Source organism: Callithrix jacchus, chromosome 11 (assembly GCF_049354715.1).
Source record: "Callithrix jacchus isolate 240 chromosome 11, calJac240_pri, whole genome shotgun sequence".
In the NCBI taxonomy this organism is placed as follows: domain Eukaryota; kingdom Metazoa; phylum Chordata; class Mammalia; order Primates; family Cebidae; genus Callithrix; species Callithrix jacchus.
In genome coordinates, this window is record NC_133512.1 from 37,663,348 (window position 1) to 37,684,155 (window position 20,808).

The following is a 20,808-nucleotide window of genomic DNA, read 5'->3' on the forward strand; positions in this document are numbered from 1 at the left end:
TTATTCCTAGGCCTGTTTTTTCCCTCCACAAAGTCAGGTTTCTTGAGTTAAAAGGGTCACTTTTTCAACTGCTATATATAACAATAATTATAGTCTGCCCCAGTACTTCTAAACGCTTATTATTCAGATTTTGAGGTCTATGGCAGATTAGAATTCCTACATCATTTTCAGAGATTTGAGATATTTTCCCTGACCTTATTATTTTGCACCATAAGCATCTGAAATCAGAAGCAACGAGGTAATTTAAGTGAAGATCAGAATGAGTGATTGACAATTTCAGATTTAAAAAACCTAGGTATTTTGTTTAAAAAAATATCAAATTGTGACTGGATGCAACAACTCACGCCTGTAATCCCAGCACTTTGGGAAGCCACGGTGGGTAGATTACCTGAGGTCAGAAGTTCGAGACCAGCCTGACCAACATGGAGAAACCCCATCTCAACTAAAAATACATAATTAGCTGGACGTTATGGCGCATGCCTGTAATCCCAGCTACTCAGGAGACTGAAGCAGGAGAATCGCTTGAACCCTGCAGGCAGAGTTTGCCGTGAGCCAAGATCGTGCCATTGCACTCTAGCCTGGGCAACATGAGAGAAACTGCCATCTAAAAAAGAAAGAAAGAAAGAAAGAAAAAAGTAAAAAAATGGCTGGGCGCGGTGGCTCAAGCCTGTAATCCCAGCACTTTGGGAGGCCGAGACGGGTGGATCACGAGGTTAAGAGATCGAGACCATCCTGGTCAACATGATGAAACCCCGTCTCTACTAAAAATTACAAAAAATTAGCTGGGCACGGTAGCGCGTGCCTGTAATCCCAGCTACTCGGGAGGCTGAGGCAGGAGAATTGCCTGAACCCAGGAGGCGGAGGTTGCGGTGAGCCGAGATCGAGCCATTGCACTCCAGCCTGGGTAACAAGAGCGAAAATCCGTCTCAAAAAAAAAAAAAAAAAAGTAAAAAAATAGCAAATTGGAAAGACGAGGACAATTATTTCCAGTAAAATGTAAAATAATAGGAATAGCTATTATTTATGGGCTACCTACTCCAGGCCGAAATCTAACTACACAGGATTTTGTTGAATCCTCCCCAAAGCAGCCTGGTAGGCTGTATGCATGCCGCCTTCATTGTTTGGGATGGGAAGATGGCGTCCCAGAGACGTCAGTCTGTCATAACGACCACGTGACTTTATGGGAAGAGCTGGCATCTGATTCCAAGTCCCTCAGAAGCCAACGCCCACAAACTTCCTCTACGCCACACTGACTTTCTCTCATTTGGCTTTGAAGCGCGTTTCTACTCTGGTTATCATATTTATCATCTCAAGTTTCCAACTCAATTATATACTTTATTTCCAAAATAAATATTTATCCACATAAACCTCTATCTTCACAGGAAGCAGCAAGTTAAAAATCGCATAATCTCCATGAAAACTTCTGGTGATCTTCCTACGGGAAAGGGAAGTTGTGGTTTGCAAGGAGCACACACGGGGGGACCTCTTACCAGCAGTTGTGGGTCGTTGGACCACAGGAGGGTGGAGGAAACCTTTGGGCAGTCAGAACACATAAATCCATATTTGACATACCTTCATAAGCAGTGTAGTTGGTGGGAATAACTTGGGTTCATTAAATATTCTGTGACATTATCTTTATAAACGCCTGGTCCAATTATTAAAGTCAGAAAAAGCAATGCAACCTGACAACCACTAGATGTCATTGTTGCTCACGAAATAGAATGGCTCATGCTATAGTGTTTATGTGTAAGATGGTTGAATGACTCCTGTCCTCTTCACTGAAGTTTACGCTTCAACTAAGAGCTATGAGCAATATAGGACATGTGGCTTCTGATAACAAAAACCTGTGTTTTCCCTGATGGAAGCACAATAAACCTATCTGAATACAGAATATCACAAGAGTGCATTCATTTATGACCAGTTGCAAATATGAAGACAGAGGTAACAAGAGCTCTCAGATCCCAGAAAGAGACATAAATGTAAATTGCTCTGGCCATGGAAGCTTCCACAGATGTGGGACTTTGGTGCTGTTGTAATGGATGAGTAAGAGTAGGGTAGGAAGAGAGCAAGACCATTTCAAGAAGGAGGAATGCCATGAGCATTTGTGTAATGGTGTGAAAAAAAATACTGCATTTGGATTAAGTAGAAGATTCATTCTGGGGACCATGTATGGTGGCTCACGCCTGTAATCTGAGCACTTTGGGAGGCCGAGGCGGGGCGATCACAAGGTCAGGAGTTCAAGACCAGCCTGGCCAATATGGTGAAAACTCCTCTCTACTAAAAATACAAAAAATTAGCTGGGTGTGGTGGTGTGAACCTGTAGTCCCAACTACTCAGGAGGCTGAGGCAGGAGAATCACTTGAACCTGAGTGAGTCAGAGGTTGCAGTGAGCCAAGATCATGTCACTGCACTCTTGCCGGGGCGGCACAGCAAGATGCCGTCTCAAAAAAAAAAAGATTCATTCTGGTAAAACTAGAGCTGGTGGTGAGGGTGAGAAGAGATTATATAGAAACAGAACAAACAGAGGAGTGTTTGAATTTACCTTCCATCCTGCATTTGCCTCTAAAAGTTTGCAAGGAGAGTTGATGTGATGAAAATTGCACTTTAGGAAGATGCACTGTCAGTGGTGTATAGATCAGGAGAAAGAGTCATGATAAGCAAGGGAACACACAAAAAAAGACTGTATACTCTGACGAGGCTTTCTCTAGTTGAAGATTACGTGCTCCTGAATAGAATGAATTTAAATATTTAGAGGCTTAAACATTGTGAATGGCCCTTTATTGTTCTCAGAACAAGGGGCCCCTACCCCAGGTCATCTAGGGCCACAGGTCCAAGCATCCTGGTTCCATGCCCTTTTTCTCTTTCAGTTCTTTGAGCTCACCAGGTGCCTCCTGCTTCAGGCTCTTGCTTGAGTTGTTCTGTCTCCATCTCCTCTCCCCACATCCTTCTTCCCTCTACTTGAAGACTTCTCTACACATACATCAGTTTCTTTACACTACACTCTCATAGAACCAGGAGCTTTCACAGCACAGAGTTCACTCCTTTTCCTTTATATTTCATACTTATGTAACTGTGTGATTCATGTCTGACACTCCTTGTAGAATGTAAATTCCATGGTAAAAGGGCTATGTCCACCTTTGGTGTCCATTATGTCTATTCTCGTCACTGTGGGAGACAGAGAATCATTGCTTCTCTACTGGGTCTCTGATAAGCCCATAGAGGGGAGAGGCAGTGACTAAGAAGCTGAGGATTTTGAGTTAAATGACTCTAGGAGAAATGGCTCTAATCATTTTAGTGTCACTGCAAGTTGCCTGAGCTAGCAACTTTACAGTTCATTTACATGGCCTGCAGTTACGGAGCCACTTGCATTCCGGGCCTTGTAGGATGCAGCATTTTACAGTCTGTTACAATTAAATGGCGTGGAGCTGTGATTGTTGTAGCCAGTGAGATGAAGGTGAAAGATTCAAGTCCTTCTGAGGATGTTTCTACAAATCATAAGGACCTTTCTTGAAATGGCTCTGCAAAATCATTACAGATTTTTGGTCAAGATTTATTAATACTGCCTTTAGTAAAACAGGTCCCTGTGGTGGCTGGGACAAACAGCTTGAAATGGTCTTTCAATTGCAAGAATACATTTAAGACCTTCTGACACAATTACTAGATCAGTCTTTGTTACAGAAAGTTTATAAACGGTTGTTTGCCAGGTGGCCAAGAAAACACAACAAGCATTTTGTGCGGTAATGACAGGATGTCCTGTGCTCAGCCCACTGTATGGACAATGCATGTCGATGCCTGGCAAATGACTTAAATTCTTCCCTTGGCGTGTTGCTAGTAATCCCCTATGAGTAAGAAACGAGTTAATCAGTGATCTCTTGCAGCTAATAGTGGGATTAGATCAGGAAAGATACAGCATAGTTATGGAAAGTGGCTCGATTTGCATTTTATATTTTCTTTTCTGTTTAGGGTTATACCGTATTGTATTTCTGAAAAATGACCACAGCCATATTTCCAGGTCTACATGCTTTTCCAAAATGCTGCTATACCCTCTCAGGTTGAAGTCGTTCCTCTTATCCTTGAAATTGAGTGCATTTTGTGGCTGTCTCAACAAATTGAATATGGTGGAAGTGACACTGCATGACTTAGAAGGCTAAGTAAAAACTGTGTTATGAATGTATTGTACATTTCAAAACAGTTAGAAATGATAAGTGCTTGTGGGATATTTTAAATACCCTGACTTAATCATTACACGTTGTATTTGTGTAACAAAATACTGCATGTACCCCATCAGTATGTACAAATATTATGTATCAATAAAAATAAAATAAATTTTAAAATGCGTTATGGCTTTCACGTGGTTAATTGTCTCTCAGGATGCTCTCTTTTGCAGCCCAGCCAACGTGCTGTGAGGAAGCCCAGCCACATGAGCTGTCCAGGAGCATGGTTATCAGCCCGCAGACCTAGCTAGGGTCTCAGCCTACTGCCGATGCCAACTTAGATGCCAACTTCAGTTGAGTCATTCCCAGCCTTTGAGCTGTCTTAGATGATGCCAGACAGGGCATAGATGAATAATTATTCCCACCGGGTCCTGTCTAAATTACAGGCTTATAAGCATGATAAACATTTTTATAAGGTATGAAATTTTGGGTCACTTGTAGGTAACTGGAGAAAAAGCCTAAAACAGGGAGCAAACTGTTCTATTTCAGTTTGCCCTTGCGCTTTTGTTCATGCGATTCCTTTCTTTTCTTTCCTTTTCTTTTTTCACGCGTGTAACTTTTCTGCTTATCCTTCATAAATCAACTCCTACTTTCTGTAGGAAGTCTTCCATAACCCTTAGTTAAATGGCCCACCTATGTGTGTTAACCTCAATAATAGTCCCAGCCAAATGTGCTTCCAAGATTCATTTCAGTGTTTGATACCTATACCAGTCAATGCATTCATCTTTGTGTCATTAATCTACGTACACCCACAGACTAACACGGTGCCTGGTTCCACCACCTACTACCTTTGTGAACTTCCTCAAGTTAATGAATGTCTCTAACACTCCCTTTTCTTATCAGTGAAAGGAGATAAAAGCTTCGACTCATAATGTTGCTGTGAGGACTGAAGGATAAAGCCATGGAAGCTGCTGGTATATAGTAAATGAAACATAAATTAGCATAATCTCAAAATAGGCGAAAACACTCAGCATTCCAGAAAGCAGATCTAACAAGCTATATGTTGAGATCCGTTAGAGTTCTCGACACCTCCTTCCTGCTCCTCTGCTGGGCAGCTTTGAACCCATTACATTTCCCCACCATGTAATTGTCTTTGCACATTGCTCTTAGGGGAAGAGCAGGTACTGCTTAGAAAGGGGACATCATTTGGATTGATGGATTTAAAAACTCATAGTAAAGGCAAAAGTTCAAAGCCAAGTGCTTGAGACAGATAACGTCTTTTAAAGTTCAAATGCTTGGCTTGAATATCAGAATACAAAATCTTGAAGGTAATAAAGGCATGGAGATTATGCCCAAATCAACACAACATGTGGTGGTGTAAGAGTTCGCAGGAGAAACCCAAATCCTGCCCAGTCCTCCCTATCCTCCCCACCTCCCAAACAGAAAGGAATAGATGTGTTGTAGGCTACAGTATCCTATGTGTTGCGTAGCCTGGGGAGACTAGAAGCCTGTTAGAATCCCATAAGGTTGAAATAGCAAATCAGCCACGGACTGAGGAAGAGCCTGAATTCATAGCTCCGAGGGCCTCCTCACAGAGCCCTGTGTACCCCAAGGATGAAAGAAAGCCTTGAAGGGGGGTGTACAGTATTGAAAGAGATCCAATTGATTTGAAAAAAAACCTAGGGCAAGATAAGGAAGACATGGGATGTGCGTGCGTGTGTGTGTGTGTGTGTGTGTGTGTGTGTTGGAGGGGGATAATGGCTCAAGGACATGATCATCAGTGTCTCCCAGCCCATAACAACAAGCACCTGTTGAAGAGATTTACAGCTCATCAGACACCAACGCTCTACTAGCTATATTTTATTTTGGTATGATTGGTGTAAATTTCCAGGTGTAGATGAATTATTTGAATACAACTTATTTAGGTAGAGATTCTTTTTTCTTCAATTATTCTTGCCTTAGAATGGATGGGGTCTTATAGTCTTCAAGTGAGTAGATAGCATGGCTTTGTCCAGACAGAATGGCAGCAGTGCCCCTCTGCAAGCTCCCTGGGTTTAGGGAAATCAATTGACCATTTCCTGTTGACGGCCTTTCCAACAACATGAATCCCATGGATGTGGCTTTCCAGTAGTCTCAGCCAGTTCCTCCCGAAGAAGCCAAAGCACAGGATTCAGCAGAGGCCGGCGGAAATGTCCCTCTCCTACAGAAGTGCTGCTTCATCAGGACTTGCGGCTCCCAGCGACATCAAGCTTCTTATCACTGTAATCTGGAAAAGCACATGCTGTTCTCAATGATCTTGGCAACGGGCTTTATGAGAAAATTTTGTGGAAGTTGTCCTTTCCAGTTATAGCTAAACCACCAGGGTCAAAGTCTATTTTGCACTCAAGATCCACAGATGAATACTGTTGCAAAGCCTGCAATATCCAGAGATAAAGTGCTGTATGCTCTGAATCGAGTGCAATCAGAAGGGAAGCACAATGAGGGCATAGTTCTAAGAGTGGAGATTGATTGGACTGCTTAGTTTCTTGTCTCAGCCTCAACATTTACGGGCTCTAAGACCTGCGGAAGTGTTTTACTCTTCGTTCTTCAGTTTTCCTTTCTGTAACATAGGCAATAAAGTGCTTGCCTTGTAGGACTTGGGAATTAAATGAGAAAACACATAAGAAGCACAGTGCCTGACATTTTCTGAGCTCTTAATGAATGCTGGCTTTGTCATTGCATTTATTATCGCCAGCATTTATGGTGGCAGAAAATGCTGGTTGGCTGCCCTGCAGGCATTTCCTGCTGCTCTGTCTTCCTTGTAATCAGGGTGCTAATTTTGTATATTTATCTGGGAACCACATGCTGATGAATTTTGATTGAACTAACTGCTTGCTAATAAGTGGCTCCCCTATTTTTGAGTATTCAGACCATGGAACACCCTGCCTAAAGGGAGACCTGGGCATGTGACTTGCTGTGGCCAATGAAATATGAGATGCTTGATACCTCAAACAATGACATTCATGCTACATGTCTGTCACATGTCGATGGGGATTCTGTATATGTTGAGACTTTCAATAAATATCAATAAGCTTTTCACTTCAAATCACCAAAAGACTAAAATGTGGTTGCTGTTACCATTTCATTACTGAGTCTATCTTGGCTGGTATATAAAAGGAAACTCCATGAAACCTGTTTCACTCTTTAATAACTACTTTGTATGGCATCTTTTTGTCTCTTAAGAAAAATTTTAATTTTAGTTTTCAGAAGTTGTTTTCACTGCCATCAACTTTTTGATGGAAATTACTTAGAATTCTGGAAATGATTAAATCATAGTTCCTATCAAACCGTGCTGATTGAGCTTTTGTCATTGTGTGTTTTCTTTTGTGGCCATGATGTCTCCTTTTTAAACTTTTGAGTTCAGGGGTATATGTGCAGGTTTGTTACATAGGTAAACTTGCGTCACAAGGGTTTGTCATGTGGATTATTTCATCACGCAGGCATTAAGACTAGCACCCAGTATTTTTCCTGATTCTCTCTCTCCTTCCACCCTCCATACTCCCACAGGCACCAGTGTGTGTTCTCCTTCATGTGTCCATGTGTTCTCATCATTCAGCTCCCACCTAAAAGTGAGAACATGTGGTGTTTGGTTTTGTTCCTGCATGAGTTTGCTAAGGATAATGGCCTCCAGCTCCATCCACATCCCTGCAAAAAAACATGACCTTGTTTTAACAAGTTTAACTTGGTTGTGCTAAATTCTGCAGATATAAATTCTGCTAAGAAGATTAATAATAAAGGATTATTAGAAAGAAGGCAGAGCATCAAACAGACTCTAGAACAAGACTTATGAGTTCCAGCTCTGGCTCCATCACTGCTTACTGTGACACTTGGGGCAAGTTACTTAACTTCTCTGTTTCCTTTTCATCTATGAAGAAGGATCATATTAGCATCTAACTCATAAGATATTTTAGGAGAGTAAATCAGTTACTTTTTTAAAAAAAGCTCTTAAAACAGTGCCTGAAACTACAAAAGCTATGTAAATATTTTTTTTTTTTTTTTTTTTTTTTTTTGAGACGGAGTTTCGCTCTTGTTACCCAGGCTGGAGTGCAATGGCGCGATCTCGGCTCACCACAACCTCCGCCTCCTGGGTTCAGGCAATTCTCCTGCCTCAGCCTCCTGAGTAGCTGGGATTACAGGCATGCGCCACCATGCCCAGCTAATTTTTTGTATCTTTAGTAGAGACGGGGTTTCACCATGTTGACCAGGATGGTCTCGATATCTTGACCTCGTGATCCACCCGCCTCGGCCTCCCAAAGTGCTGGGATTACAGGCTTGAGCCACCGCGCCCGGCCTGCTATGTAAATATTTTTAAGTGACTAAAATGTACAGGTTTAACTATTTTTTATTTTTATTGCTTATTTGTATAAAATATAATTATTACTTGCTCTATTCTTCTGGGTATCAATTATACATATTTATTATTTAATTTAAATATATATATTTTAAAAAGAAGTTTATTGGTCTTTAAGTGGCTCTAATTACAAATAAACAAATCTGGTAGTGGCATCAGCCTAAGACACATGATGTATTTTTGACAGGTGGCTTCATAGCACCTCAGTACCCAGGAAAGGAACGGTCTCAAAGCAAAGTCACAGTGTTAGTGGTTAGGACCTCTGGTTAAATAAGACTGTAATGAGTATGCACGGAGATTCCTGGGCCCGCTGGTCAGTGTTACACTGATAACTTGAATTCTGCACACGGCATGGCCTATAAGAAATACAAAATGAAAGATGCACATCTCAAACCCTTTAAGGACAAATAGTTGACATGAGAAGCTGGATGTAATATTTAAAGAGTGAGTTTCTAGAAAGTGTATTTTTAACTTTACATACACACCTGTTGCCTGGAATGCCCGAATACATCTTTGACCTGTTGCAATTAGGACTGAGCAAAAGGAAAAAAAGACACTTTGTTGTATCAACTGTCGTAGTCCACGGCAAAGTTGAGAAAACCATCTGACAGTGGCATGTTTCCCACTGAAATTATGTCCACAAGCAGCGTGCTGGAATTCTTCCAGCAGTAATACCACACAAATGGGACACAGCCCGATGTTTGGTCAGTGTGTGCCAAACACATTTTCTACACTATACCCAGGTTTGACTGCTTGATGTTAACTTCTGAAAATGTAGTTACAGTGTTCTTCATTATGAAAATGTACTGTTTTTCATTATGAAAACTTCTGAAAATGTAGTTACAGTGTTCTTTATTATGAAAATGCAGTGTTTTTATTATGAAAACTTCTGAAAATGTAGCTACAGTATTCTTCATTCAACAGTAAAATATGCATTAGCACTATTGACATTTTCTTCCTGTGCCCTGCTCCCAGGAGTTAAAAACCTTAACACTTATATGCTCACCACTGGCAGAAAGTACTTTCCAGGGACGAGCATCTTAGAGGAAAAGAGAGTTCATTCAAACACAGCCAGTGTTGAATCCTTGCAATCGAAAATTATCTTACAAGTATATGCTGGTCCTTCATTTTAGATGACCTTTAAGTTTATTAAAAGCAATCAAAGAGTTCTGAAACCTTATTTTCAAGAACCAGAGTATGGCGCACATTTTAAATTTGGACAGACTCCTAGCAGGCAGTTATTTCTCAAGAATCTTCCATACAAAATCTGTACTCCATACTGGGAATATATTTTCTCACCAAGACACATGGGACAGTGGACCCCTGCTATAAGAACACACCCAGAATTATATAACTGGGTACTTTTCAGTTTCTAAATTGAGGCATATTCAAAAATTTCCACGTACAAGTTTACACTACTTTTCTAAGTTAATCACCAGGTAATTAAAGCAGATTCACAGATGAATTACTCTCAGTTTAACTATATGTAACAACCATGCCAATAACTTTTTCTTCTAAATTTTGCAAAACACTGGTTTAAAAAAGTGGTACAGTTTAACTATCATGTTCACAATTGTCATTTTTCAAGGCAGTAGACCAAGACATTTAATATGATACAAAATGTGACCTTTGTAGTATACACCAGAGGAAGACCTCTTTCTTACCTTTCCTCACCCCATCTCACCTCTTTAATATTTCACGAAAGACTGCCCGAGAAACACAAGCTCACATGCTAGATTCAGGACCATGATAACCGTAGGCAATTAGGAAATAAGTTGACCTTTGCTCCTTTGTGAAGTCACATGAATTTCTTTTTTAAGTAAATTTGAATTTCATTGCAGTTCTAATTCATGCTTCAGTGACATACAACAATTTCCAAAATGTTAAAGTAATTTCAGTCAATGGAGCCTTCAACGGCAATGCTAATTATATTTATTAGTATGGTCAAGATAAGAAAGGAGTTTGGGCTTTGATGATAAGAAACCTGCCCTTTATCTTCTAGATCTGATTTGTTACCAACCAGTAGAAATGGAATATTCTCATCTTCTTTTCCTCTTAAATCAGCTCCGCAAAGTCGGCTGTAGGTGCAAAGGATTCCATTTAATAGAGAAGACACAGACGAAGTAGTTTCTCTAATTGCAGCAAAGTCGTCGTGCCCAGCTGTATCTATGATATTCATCTGGACTTTCTCCCCATCGCGCGCTCCCTTCTTATGATAACTGTCTGCTTTGGCAGGCTCATAATTCTCCATAAACTTATTACTTGCTCTATTCTTGCGGGTATCAATTATACATATTTATTATTTAATTTAAATATATATATATTTAAAAGAAGTTTATTGGCCTTTAAGTGGCTCTAATTACAAATAAACAAATCTGGTGGTGGCATCAGCCTAAGACACATGATGTATCTTTGACAGGTGGCTGTCATGAACTGTAGAGTCAGAGCTGACTTGCCCACCATGATGACTTTGTGTAAGGTGACAGAATTCTGCCCCTTGGGTTTATTTGCAGCCATTTTGTGCCTCAGTTTTCACCAGAGGATTAGGAAGAATCTGCGCTGGGAGCCAGTCAGCTGCCCGGAGGGCTCCGGAAGCCACGGCTGCGTGGTTCCGGCTGGAGGGTACTGGGCCCTCCGAAGGCGGAGTCTGACACTGGCGGCTGAGCTGGCTGGAGGAGGGAAAAGAAGGAGGAAGAGGGCAACGAGGATGAAGACGACAAATCAGGTGCTCTGCCCTGGGGATATCCTCTCTCCTCCTCAGTATCAATTATATTGATAAGATAGAGGTTTTAGTCAGGGTGCGTGTGTGTGTGTGTGTGTGTTTGTGTGTGTGTGTGCGTTTGAGATGTAGTCTTGCTCTGTCGCCCAGTCTGGACTGGAATACAATGGCGTGATCTTGGCTCACTGCAACCTCCACCTCCTGGGTTCAAGCAATTCTCCTGCCTCAGCCTCCCAAGCAGCTTGGATTACAGGCGTCCACCACCACGCTGGCTAATTTTGTTTTGTTCGTTTTTATTTTTAATAGAGAGGGGTTTTTACCATGTTCACCAGGCTAGTCTTGAACTCCTGACCTCAAGTGATTCACCCGCCTTGGCCTCCCAAGGTACTGGGATTACAGGCGTGAGCCAACGACCCTGTCTGTAGTTATTTTTAAAATATAAAAAGTTTTCCCATGAGTAGAATATTTGTATTGATTATTTTCTCTAATCATATTAATTATATATGATTTGTTTATTTAAATAGATTTTACAGCATACAAGTGCTGTTTGGTTACATGGACATATTGTGTAGTGGTGAAGTCTGACTTTTCACTGTAACCATCACCCAAATAGTGTACATTGTACCTATTAGGCAATTTCTCATCCCTAAACCCCATGCCATCCTCCTACCTGTTTGAATCTCCAGTGTCTATAATTTCACTGTCTATGTCCATGTTTAGCTATGTCCCATTTATAGGTGAGAACATGTGGTATTTGACTTTCTGTTTCTGAGTTATTTCACTTAGAATAATGGCCTCCAGTTCCTTCCACGTTGTTGCAAAAGACATATTTTATGGCTGAGTGGTATTTCACGGTGTGTGTGTGTGTGTGTGTGTGTGTGTGTATGTGTTTATCACATTTTTGAAATCCAATTGTTCTTTGATGGACATTTAGGTTGATTCCATATCTTTGCTATTATGAATAGTGCTGTGATAAACATATCAGTGCAGGTATCTTTTAGGGAAAATTTTCTTTTTCTTTTGGGTAGATATGCAGTGGTGGGATTGCTGGATTGAATAGCACTTCTATTTTTAGTTCTTTTAAATCTTCAAACTGTTTTCTATAGGAGCTGTACTATAACTATACATAATTTAAAGCCTTACATTTAAATTTTATTAAAACCATAAGAAAGCTGAATAATCTTCCAAAAATACTTTAGGATTATTTTATATTCAGGATTGGCTTATGGAATTACAAATCTAATAATCTATATATGTTGAATCTCTTTATTGTGGGTCCTGTTGAAGCAAAAAGCAAACAGCAGGGTTAAAATGTCAGGCTAAATAGTACTGGGGTCAAGTGGCAGGGCAGAAAGAGTAAAAATCTAAATTGCCTATTTCCTCTTCCACAAATGTGTTTGGCTTCTACACACTCATCTTCCCGATTCATTCAATAATTCTTCAGTTGCCCAACAGATGGTAATTGAGGCCCTCCTACGTTCTAGGCACTGGAGATTCAGCAGGGAACAAAGTTTTTGCCCCATAGAGCTTACATCTTCAAAGGGAGGAGGTAGAGAAAAGCAAACAAATGCATGTATTTAGGCAGTAATAAGTGCTCCCGAGAAAAATAAAGCTGAGTAAAGAAGTTAGGCAAGGCATAAGTGTGAATTTGGGAAGTTCTCACTGTTATTTGCTCAGGAATCTGAAGGAAGAGAGAGGGCGAGACAAATGCATACATGGAAGATGAATGTTCTTGGCAGAAGGACGTATCAAAGACCCTGAGATAGGAGATTGCATGGTGTGTCTAAGGTGGACCAGTGATACGCAGACTCTAGTAAGCTTTTGGGGACTTGGGCTTTCACTCTGTGAGATGTGAAGATGATGGGTGTTCTCCGGCAGGGCAAGGCCATGCTTTGAGCGAATGCGGTCTGGAGCTAAGGATGCCTGGGTTGAGTCCTGGCTTTCTGACCTGTTAGCTGGGTGACTTTGGGCAAATTATTATTTTCTCTGTGCTTCTGTTTTCTTTCCTGTAAAGTGTGAGAATCATGGCCCCTGCTACATAGGATTAGAATAAATATTAAAATAGTTAATATTTGTAAAGTGTTTTGAGCAGTTCCTAGCACAAACTAATGCTATGGAAGTATGTGCTACATCAATAAGCAAAGGTATTTTATAGTATTGTTTTGACTGTGGTGTAAATAATTTGGTGTGCATGTGTTGGGAGTGATGGAAGGGTATTCAAGGTGGAAGCATGAAGACCTATTAGGAAACTAATCTAACATGGCAGTGATGCTGACTTAGACCCAGATGGGAATAGTGAAGGTAGTGAACAGTGATTAGATTTGAACCATATTTGAAAATAAAACTAATGGACTAGAAGTGGAGTGTGAGTGAAGGAGAAGAGCGGAGGGTGTCTCTAAGGTTTTCAGTCTGAGCTACTGGAAGAACAACACTGCCATTTTCTGAGGTAAGGAACACTATAAGAAGAGCTGTGTGGAGAGTTGCTGACCCAGGAAAGGTTGGACCAGTGATCAAAAAGAGTTGGTGTAGATGCTGACTGCAGCCATCTGAATGTTTAATGGACTTAAAAATATAAAACTCCTATTAATATGTTTTCAAGACAATAAGGATGCAAGTTGATACAACAGGTATGGAACTCAGTGGCGTATAGAAAATCCCAGGGAATCCAAAATCTCAGGGAATTTAAGACCTTTAGGAATTCAGTGATGAGCCATGAAATACTGAGCCAGTGGATTCCTGAGCGTATCTTGAAAACAGATGTTGAAATAAAGTTTCAGAAGGCCATTGGAAGGTAGGGCTCACAGAAAATGAAAAATTGGCAAACCCGTGATCTGTGGACACAGCCAAATAAGACAGAGGTTAAAAAAAACAAAAAACAAACTGGCCACCATAACCAACGACACAACAGATAAGCTTAGTTTCACTTTCAGTTCCTAACTTCATGGAAAATACATTATGTCCAAGGATAAAGCAGAAGTTACACTGATCTTTTATGGGACATGATTCAGATTCACTAATCATAGCATTTTGTATAGCTGAAATTGTTTAGCTCTGAAGGCCTGAAACTGGATATTAAGATTGAAGAAAATAAATTTTGCTCGTTTGAAAAGACATACAAAGACAATACATTGAAGTTGAATTCCTTTGTCAGATTTTGTGTTATTTCCAAAGTTTTCCAAGATAATTTAGGTAGCCGATGATAGCCCACTTCAGATTCAAATAAAATTAATTCAACAATATATATTTATTTGTAGTTTACATGGCTATGTACCTACAAAAAAAGACTTCAAATACAAAGGATACATGGTGATTTCTTCTATTTAGAACTTACATCTAATTTGTTCTCAGCTTAAGTACAAAATAAAAGTATTTGTCTAGTAACCATTTTTATTTCAGAGTGCAGAGACATCATTATTCCTTTGCAGTGAATAAGCATCTATTTTCATTCATGGTGCTTCTCACTGCTGATTTAATATCTTATCCCTATCTCTAATTTCAGGGTTACTGAACTTAGATCAGTGTGTCTATGACATAGAAAACACCTGCGAATGTCATTCAGCTCCATTGTTAATTAAATATAGATGGAAGTATGATTAAAAATTAGTAAAGAAAAGGCCAGGCGCGGTGGCTCAAGCCTATAATCCCAGCACTTTGGGAGGCTGAGGCGGGTGGATCACGAGGTCAAGAGATCGAGACCATCCTGGTCAACAAGGTGAAACCCCGTCTCTACTAAAAATACAAAAATTAGCTGGGCATGGTAGTGCGTGCCTATAGTTCCAGCTACTCAGGAGGCTGAGGCAGGAGAATTGCCTGAACCCAGGAGGCAGAGGTTGCGGTGAGCCAAGATCATGCCATTGCACTCTAGCCCGGTTACAAGAGTGAAACTCCATCTCAAAAAAAAAAAAAATGTTAGTAAAGACATGCTTAAGAAGGTACTATAGATAGAAGGATGAACTTGGGACTGGAAGACTTAAAATTATGCAGTTACCTTTTCACTCAGGTTCTGACTTATCCAAAATGATGTACCTGGGCCAAGGATTGGGGGCAATGTTTGGTTTCTGCAAATTTCCATATTTAGAGTCAAAGTTACATAATACAATGTGTACTTTTAAATAATTGATTTGAAGTGGAGAGAAGGGTAGTGTCTTTGCTTGTGGCTTTCTTGGGCTGAATATTGTGGTGGTGGAGCTGGGCAGGGGGCTGCCATAGCAAATCCAGATGCATATTGGGAAAACTGAGGGTGTCGGGGCTGGTGGCCTGCTTTCCCTGGCAGATCCTCCAGACAAACCTACACATTTACTTGAGTAAGACATCATGACTTAGAGCTATAATGCAATATTAGCAGAAGGAGCTTTTGAAGCAAGAGCTTGAGGTTCCTGGTGCCTCATGGCCAATTCAGAGTGCAAGGCCATTCAGAGATTCCGTCTGCTATCTGAACTGCCGTGTGTGTGACAGCAAAAATGACCCATCAGTGGGAGCAACTAGGTTGGCTGTTCAGGTGATTATCCTTCACCATCCAGGCCAAATCAATGCTGGCTATGCTGCTATTCTGGATTGTCACCCAGCTCACATTGCTTGCAATTTTGCTGAGTTGAGGGAAAAGATTGACCATCATTCTGGTAAGAAGCTGGAAAATGGCCCTACATTCTTGAAATCGGGTGATCCTGTTGTCATTGAAATTGTTTCAGGCAAGCTCAGGGGAATTGAGAGCTTCTCTGACTGTCCTTCTTTGGGTCATGTTGCTGTTTGTCATAAGAGACAGACAATTGCTGTGGGTGTCATCAAAGCAGTGGACAAGAGGGCGGCTGGAGGAAGCAAGGCCTCCAAGTCTGCCCAGAAAGCTCAGAAGGCTAAATGGATATTATCCCTACTACGTGACACCCCCGTCTTAATCGGTGGTGGAAGAATGGTTTCAGAACTGTGTTTTTAAAGTTTACTAGTAAAAGACTGGTTAATGATAACACCTCGTCAAATCTTTGGGAGGAAAGGAGAAACTTTTGTGTACCATTTTGATTTTTTTTTTCATGTCGAAGTTTTAAGTTATTAGTTTTCAGAATCAGTAAATTTTAATGAAAACAACTTAACCAAAAATCTGTCACAGAATTTTGAGACCCATTAAGATAAAGTTTAATGAGGAAAAAAAAAAAAGAGAAAACGGAAGATAGGTGATGTGTTCATGGCAATATCTCGATTCTAGAATCAAAGTATATGGCAGTTCAGTACACTACTTTCTTTAATGTTTTAATGTTTGAAACCTTTAGTAATTTTATTTTAAAAGAGTATGAATAGAAAAGAATTTATTTAAAGTAAATGCTCATTCTTTCACAGTTCTTTCCTCTTCTGGAGTCTGGGCATTTGATGGGGTTTACGGGAAATTTTTGTGCTAAGGGATAGGGAGCTTTCATCCCATACTCTCAGGCCTGTGTGCTGTCTTCTGGGATTTGGGGATTTTGCTTATATCCATGGCTAGGTGTCCTACCAGGCTCACATCTCAGATGACTTGTTCTGCTGCTGCTAAGTTGTTGCTGGTTTGTCTGACTCATTGGGCTCTCATGGTGGCACCTGTTGTTGTCCTCAGCCATTTGGCACCAGAAGGAAAATCTCTCCACTTTTCATCCCAATCTTAGGTCTGAACAACTTCATGTGTCTTACCATCATCTTCTACACCATCATGCCACACACACACACACACACACACACACACACAGAGGATTTCGCCATGGACACATTACCTATCTTTCTTTTTTTCAGTATACTTTAAGTTCTTGCAAGATTGTTGCATAGATACACACATGCCATGGTGGTTTGCTGCCTTCATCCCCCTGTCACCTACATCAGGTATTTTTCCCAATGTTATCCCTCCCCAACCTCCCCACCCCCCACTATCACTCCCCTAGTCCCCCACCCACCAACAGACCCCAGTGTGTGATGTTCCCCTCCCTGTGTGTCCATGCGTTCTAATTGTCCAACGCCCACCTATGAGTGAGAACACATAACACATCACCTATCTTTCTTTCCTTTTCTCTTTCTTTTCTTTTTTTCTCATTAAACTTTATCTTAATGGGTCTCAAAATTCTGTGACAGATTTTTGGTTAAGTTGTTTTCTGGATTCTGAAATTATGGATTCTGAAAACTAATAGCTTAAAACTGCCACATGAAAAAAAAAAACCGGAGAACGATCCAAGATGGCCGATTGATAACAGCTTGGGATTGCAGCTCTCAGTCAAAGCACAGAGAACTAGAGGACGCCACACTTTCAGACAAATTCTGGTCGCTCACGGAGCAGAAGATCCCCAGTGGAGGAACCACACGGGTCGCCAGCGTGACTCTTGTGGCCGGCGCAGCGGTTTCGCCGGCACCTTGGCCCTGCAGCTCTCGCAGGAGAGTAAACAGGGCTTGCTCCCCTTCTGACTGAGGCTTGGAGGACCCACAGGGGCCGCCAGTGTGACTCTTGTTGCCTGTGCAGCAGCTTCCCTGGCACCTTGGCGCGGCAGCTCTCGGAGCAGAGTAAACAGGGCCGGCTCCCCTTCTGACCGAGGTTTGGAGGACCCACACGGGTCCCCAGCATGACTCCTGAGACCGGCGCAGTGGCTGTGATGGCACCTCAGCGCGGCAGCTCTCGGCACAGAGTAAACAGGGCCGGCTCCCCTTCTGACCGAGGTTTGGAGCCCGGGGAAGGCAGAGTCGCCCATTATGGACAAAAGAAGGAAGCCAGACAGAAGAATCCTGGGCAGAAAAGCACCATCAGTCTTAACACCGCTGTTCTGGCCCTGGGAACTAACAACTTAGACATCCAATCAAGAGACCTAATCTGAAGGCTGGTAATTTCAAAGACGAAAGGAGGATAAATTTACAATGATGGGAAGAAACCAGTGTAAAAAGGCTGAGAATACTCAAAATCAGAACGCCTCTCCCTCTAAAGATGATCACAGTTCCACATCAACAATAGAACAAGGCTTGATGGAGAACGAGTGCATCCCAATGACAGAATCACTCTTGGATAATGAGAAATGGATAATAAGAAACTTCTGTGAGTTAAAAGAACATGTTGTAGCCCAACGTAAAGAAACTAGGAACTTTGAAAAAAGGTTTGACGAAATCCTATTGAGAATAGACAACTTAGAGAGGAATATAAGTGAATTAATGGAACTGAAGAATACAATACAGGAATTCCGAGAAGTATGCACAGGTTTAAACACTCGAATTGTTCAAGCAGAAGAAAGGATAACAGAGGTCAAAATCCAACTTAATGAAAGAAAACAAGAAGACAAGATTAGAGATAAAAGGATAAAAAGGAATGAGCAAAGTCTCCAAGAAATGTGGGATTATGTGAAAAGACCAAATTTACGTTTGATAGGTGTACCTGAATGCAAGGAGAGAATGAATCCAAGCTGGAAAATACCCTTCAGGATATTATTCAGGAAAATTTTCCTGAACTAGCAAAGCAGGTCAATATTCAACCCCAGGTAATACAGAGAACACCACAAAGATATTGCTCAAGAAGAGCAACCCCAAGGCACATAATCGTTAGATTCACCAGGGTTGAAACGAAGGAGAAAATACTAAGAGCAGCCAGAGAGAAAGGTCAGGTTACCCACAAAGGCAAGCCTATCAGACTTACAGCAGATCTCTCAGCAGAAACTCTACAGGCCAGAAGAGAGTGGGGGCCAATATTCAACATCCTCAAAGAACAGAACCTTCAGCCCAGAATTTCATATCCAGCCAAACTAAGCTTCACAACTGAAGGAAAAATAAAATCTTTTATGAACAAGCAAGTACTCAGAGATTTTATTACCACCAGGCCTGCTTTACAAGAGCTTCTGAAAGAGGCATTACACACAGAAAGAATCAACCAGTATTAGCCTTACTAAAAATATACCAAAAGGTAAAGAGCACCAACATAAAGAAGAATTTTCATCAATGAATGGATCAAAGAGCCAGTTAACATCAAATGGCAGTAACCCTAAATTTAAATTGACTAAATCCCCCAATCAAAAGGCACAGCCAAAACCCAATGGCATGTTACATCCAGACCTGTTTCACATGCAAGGATACACAAAGACTCAAAACAAAGGAATGGAGAAAGATTTACCAACCAAATGGAGAGCAAAAATAAATAAATAAATAAAAAGCAGGAGTTGCAATTCTCGTAGCGGATAAAATAGATTTTAAAGCAACAAAGATATAGTGGTAAAAGGATCAATACAACAACAAGAGCTAACGATCCTAACAGCCAGATACATAGAGACTTAGATTCAATGAGACAGAAAATTAATAAGGATATCAAGGACTCAAACTCAGATCCGGAACAAGTAACCTAATAAATATTCATAGAGCTCTCCACTTCAAATACATAAAATATACATTCTTGTCAATACCACATCACACCTACTCATAGGTTTAAATGAAACATTGATTGGCCATTATTAATACCCATTTTTTTTCAGAATAAAGCAATATTTCCATTCACCCTCCCTCTCTCTCTTCCTCTTTCTTTCTCTCCTTTACTCATTTTTTTTCTTTCCTTCTCTCAAAAAAAGAAATCAACTTGTAAACCTCTAGATCCAGGTCGGCAATGTCTCTCTCATTGCTTAAATTCCTTCCTTCCCTTCCCTTCCTTCCCTCCCTCCCTCCCTCCCTCCCTCTCTCCCTCCCTCCCTCTCTCCCTCCTTCCTCCCTTCCTTCCTTCATCCCTTCCTTCCTCCCTCCCTTCCTTCTTCCCTCCCTCCCTGCCTTCCTCCCTTCCTCCTTCCCTCCCTAAAACAGAAAAATAATAATAATAAAAAAAAACAAATTAGTTCACAAAACATTCTCCTTTCCTTCTGAAGATTTTACAAGGCATTGCTATCATTAACTGGTCTTTGGCTATTAAACTTAAATGGCTAGTTGAAAGAAACAGTTCCGAGACTGTTCTTCTACCACTGATTAAGACTGGGGTGTTAGGTAATAGGGATAATATCCATTTAGCCTTCTGAGCTTTCTGGGCAGACTTGGAGGCCTTGCTTCCTCCAGCCACCCTCTTGTCCACTGCTTTGATGACATCCACAGCAATTGTCTGTCTCTTAAGACAAACAGCAACATGACCCAAAGAAGGACAGTCAGAGAAGCTCTCAATCCACAATCCACCTGGGCTTGCCTGAAACAATTTCAATGAGAACAAGATCACCTGATTTCAACAATGTAGGGCCATTTTCCAGCTTCTTACCAGAATGGTGATCAATCTTTTTCTTCAACTCAGCAAAATTGCAAGCAATGTGAGCTGTTTGACAATCCAGAATAGCAGCATAGCCAGCATTGATTTGGCCTGGATGGTGAAGGATAATCACCTGAGCAGTGAGTGAAGCTAGTTGCTCCCACTGATGGGTCATTTTTGCTGTCACCAGCAATGTTGCTGTGAAAGACATCTTTGGCAGATAACGTTCTTGGAATTGAGGCCCATGTAGTCCCCAGGAAGAGCTTCATTTGAAGCTTCATGGTGCATTTCAACAGACTTGACTTCAGTTGTAACGCTGACTGGCGCAAAGGTGAGCACTGTGCTGGGGTTG

At 41.1% G+C, this 20,808-nt stretch overlaps 1 protein-coding gene across 2 annotated transcripts in view; it reads left to right on the top strand.

The window, feature by feature from the left end:
- Positions 1-10,948: 10,948 nt before the first annotated feature.
- Positions 10,949-20,808, top strand: part of LOC118143666 (uncharacterized) — a 110,636-nt gene continuing 100,776 nt past the window's right edge. Inside the window, exon 1 of one of the 2 annotated variants that reach the window (XM_078342074.1) lies at positions 10,949-11,269. In XM_078342074.1, coding sequence (XP_078198200.1) covers positions 10,973-11,269 — 297 coding nt within the window. In that variant the 5' untranslated portion in view covers positions 10,949-10,972. The remainder of the gene's footprint in view (positions 11,270-20,808) is intronic. The other variant, XR_013523710.1, reaches the window with a different exon arrangement.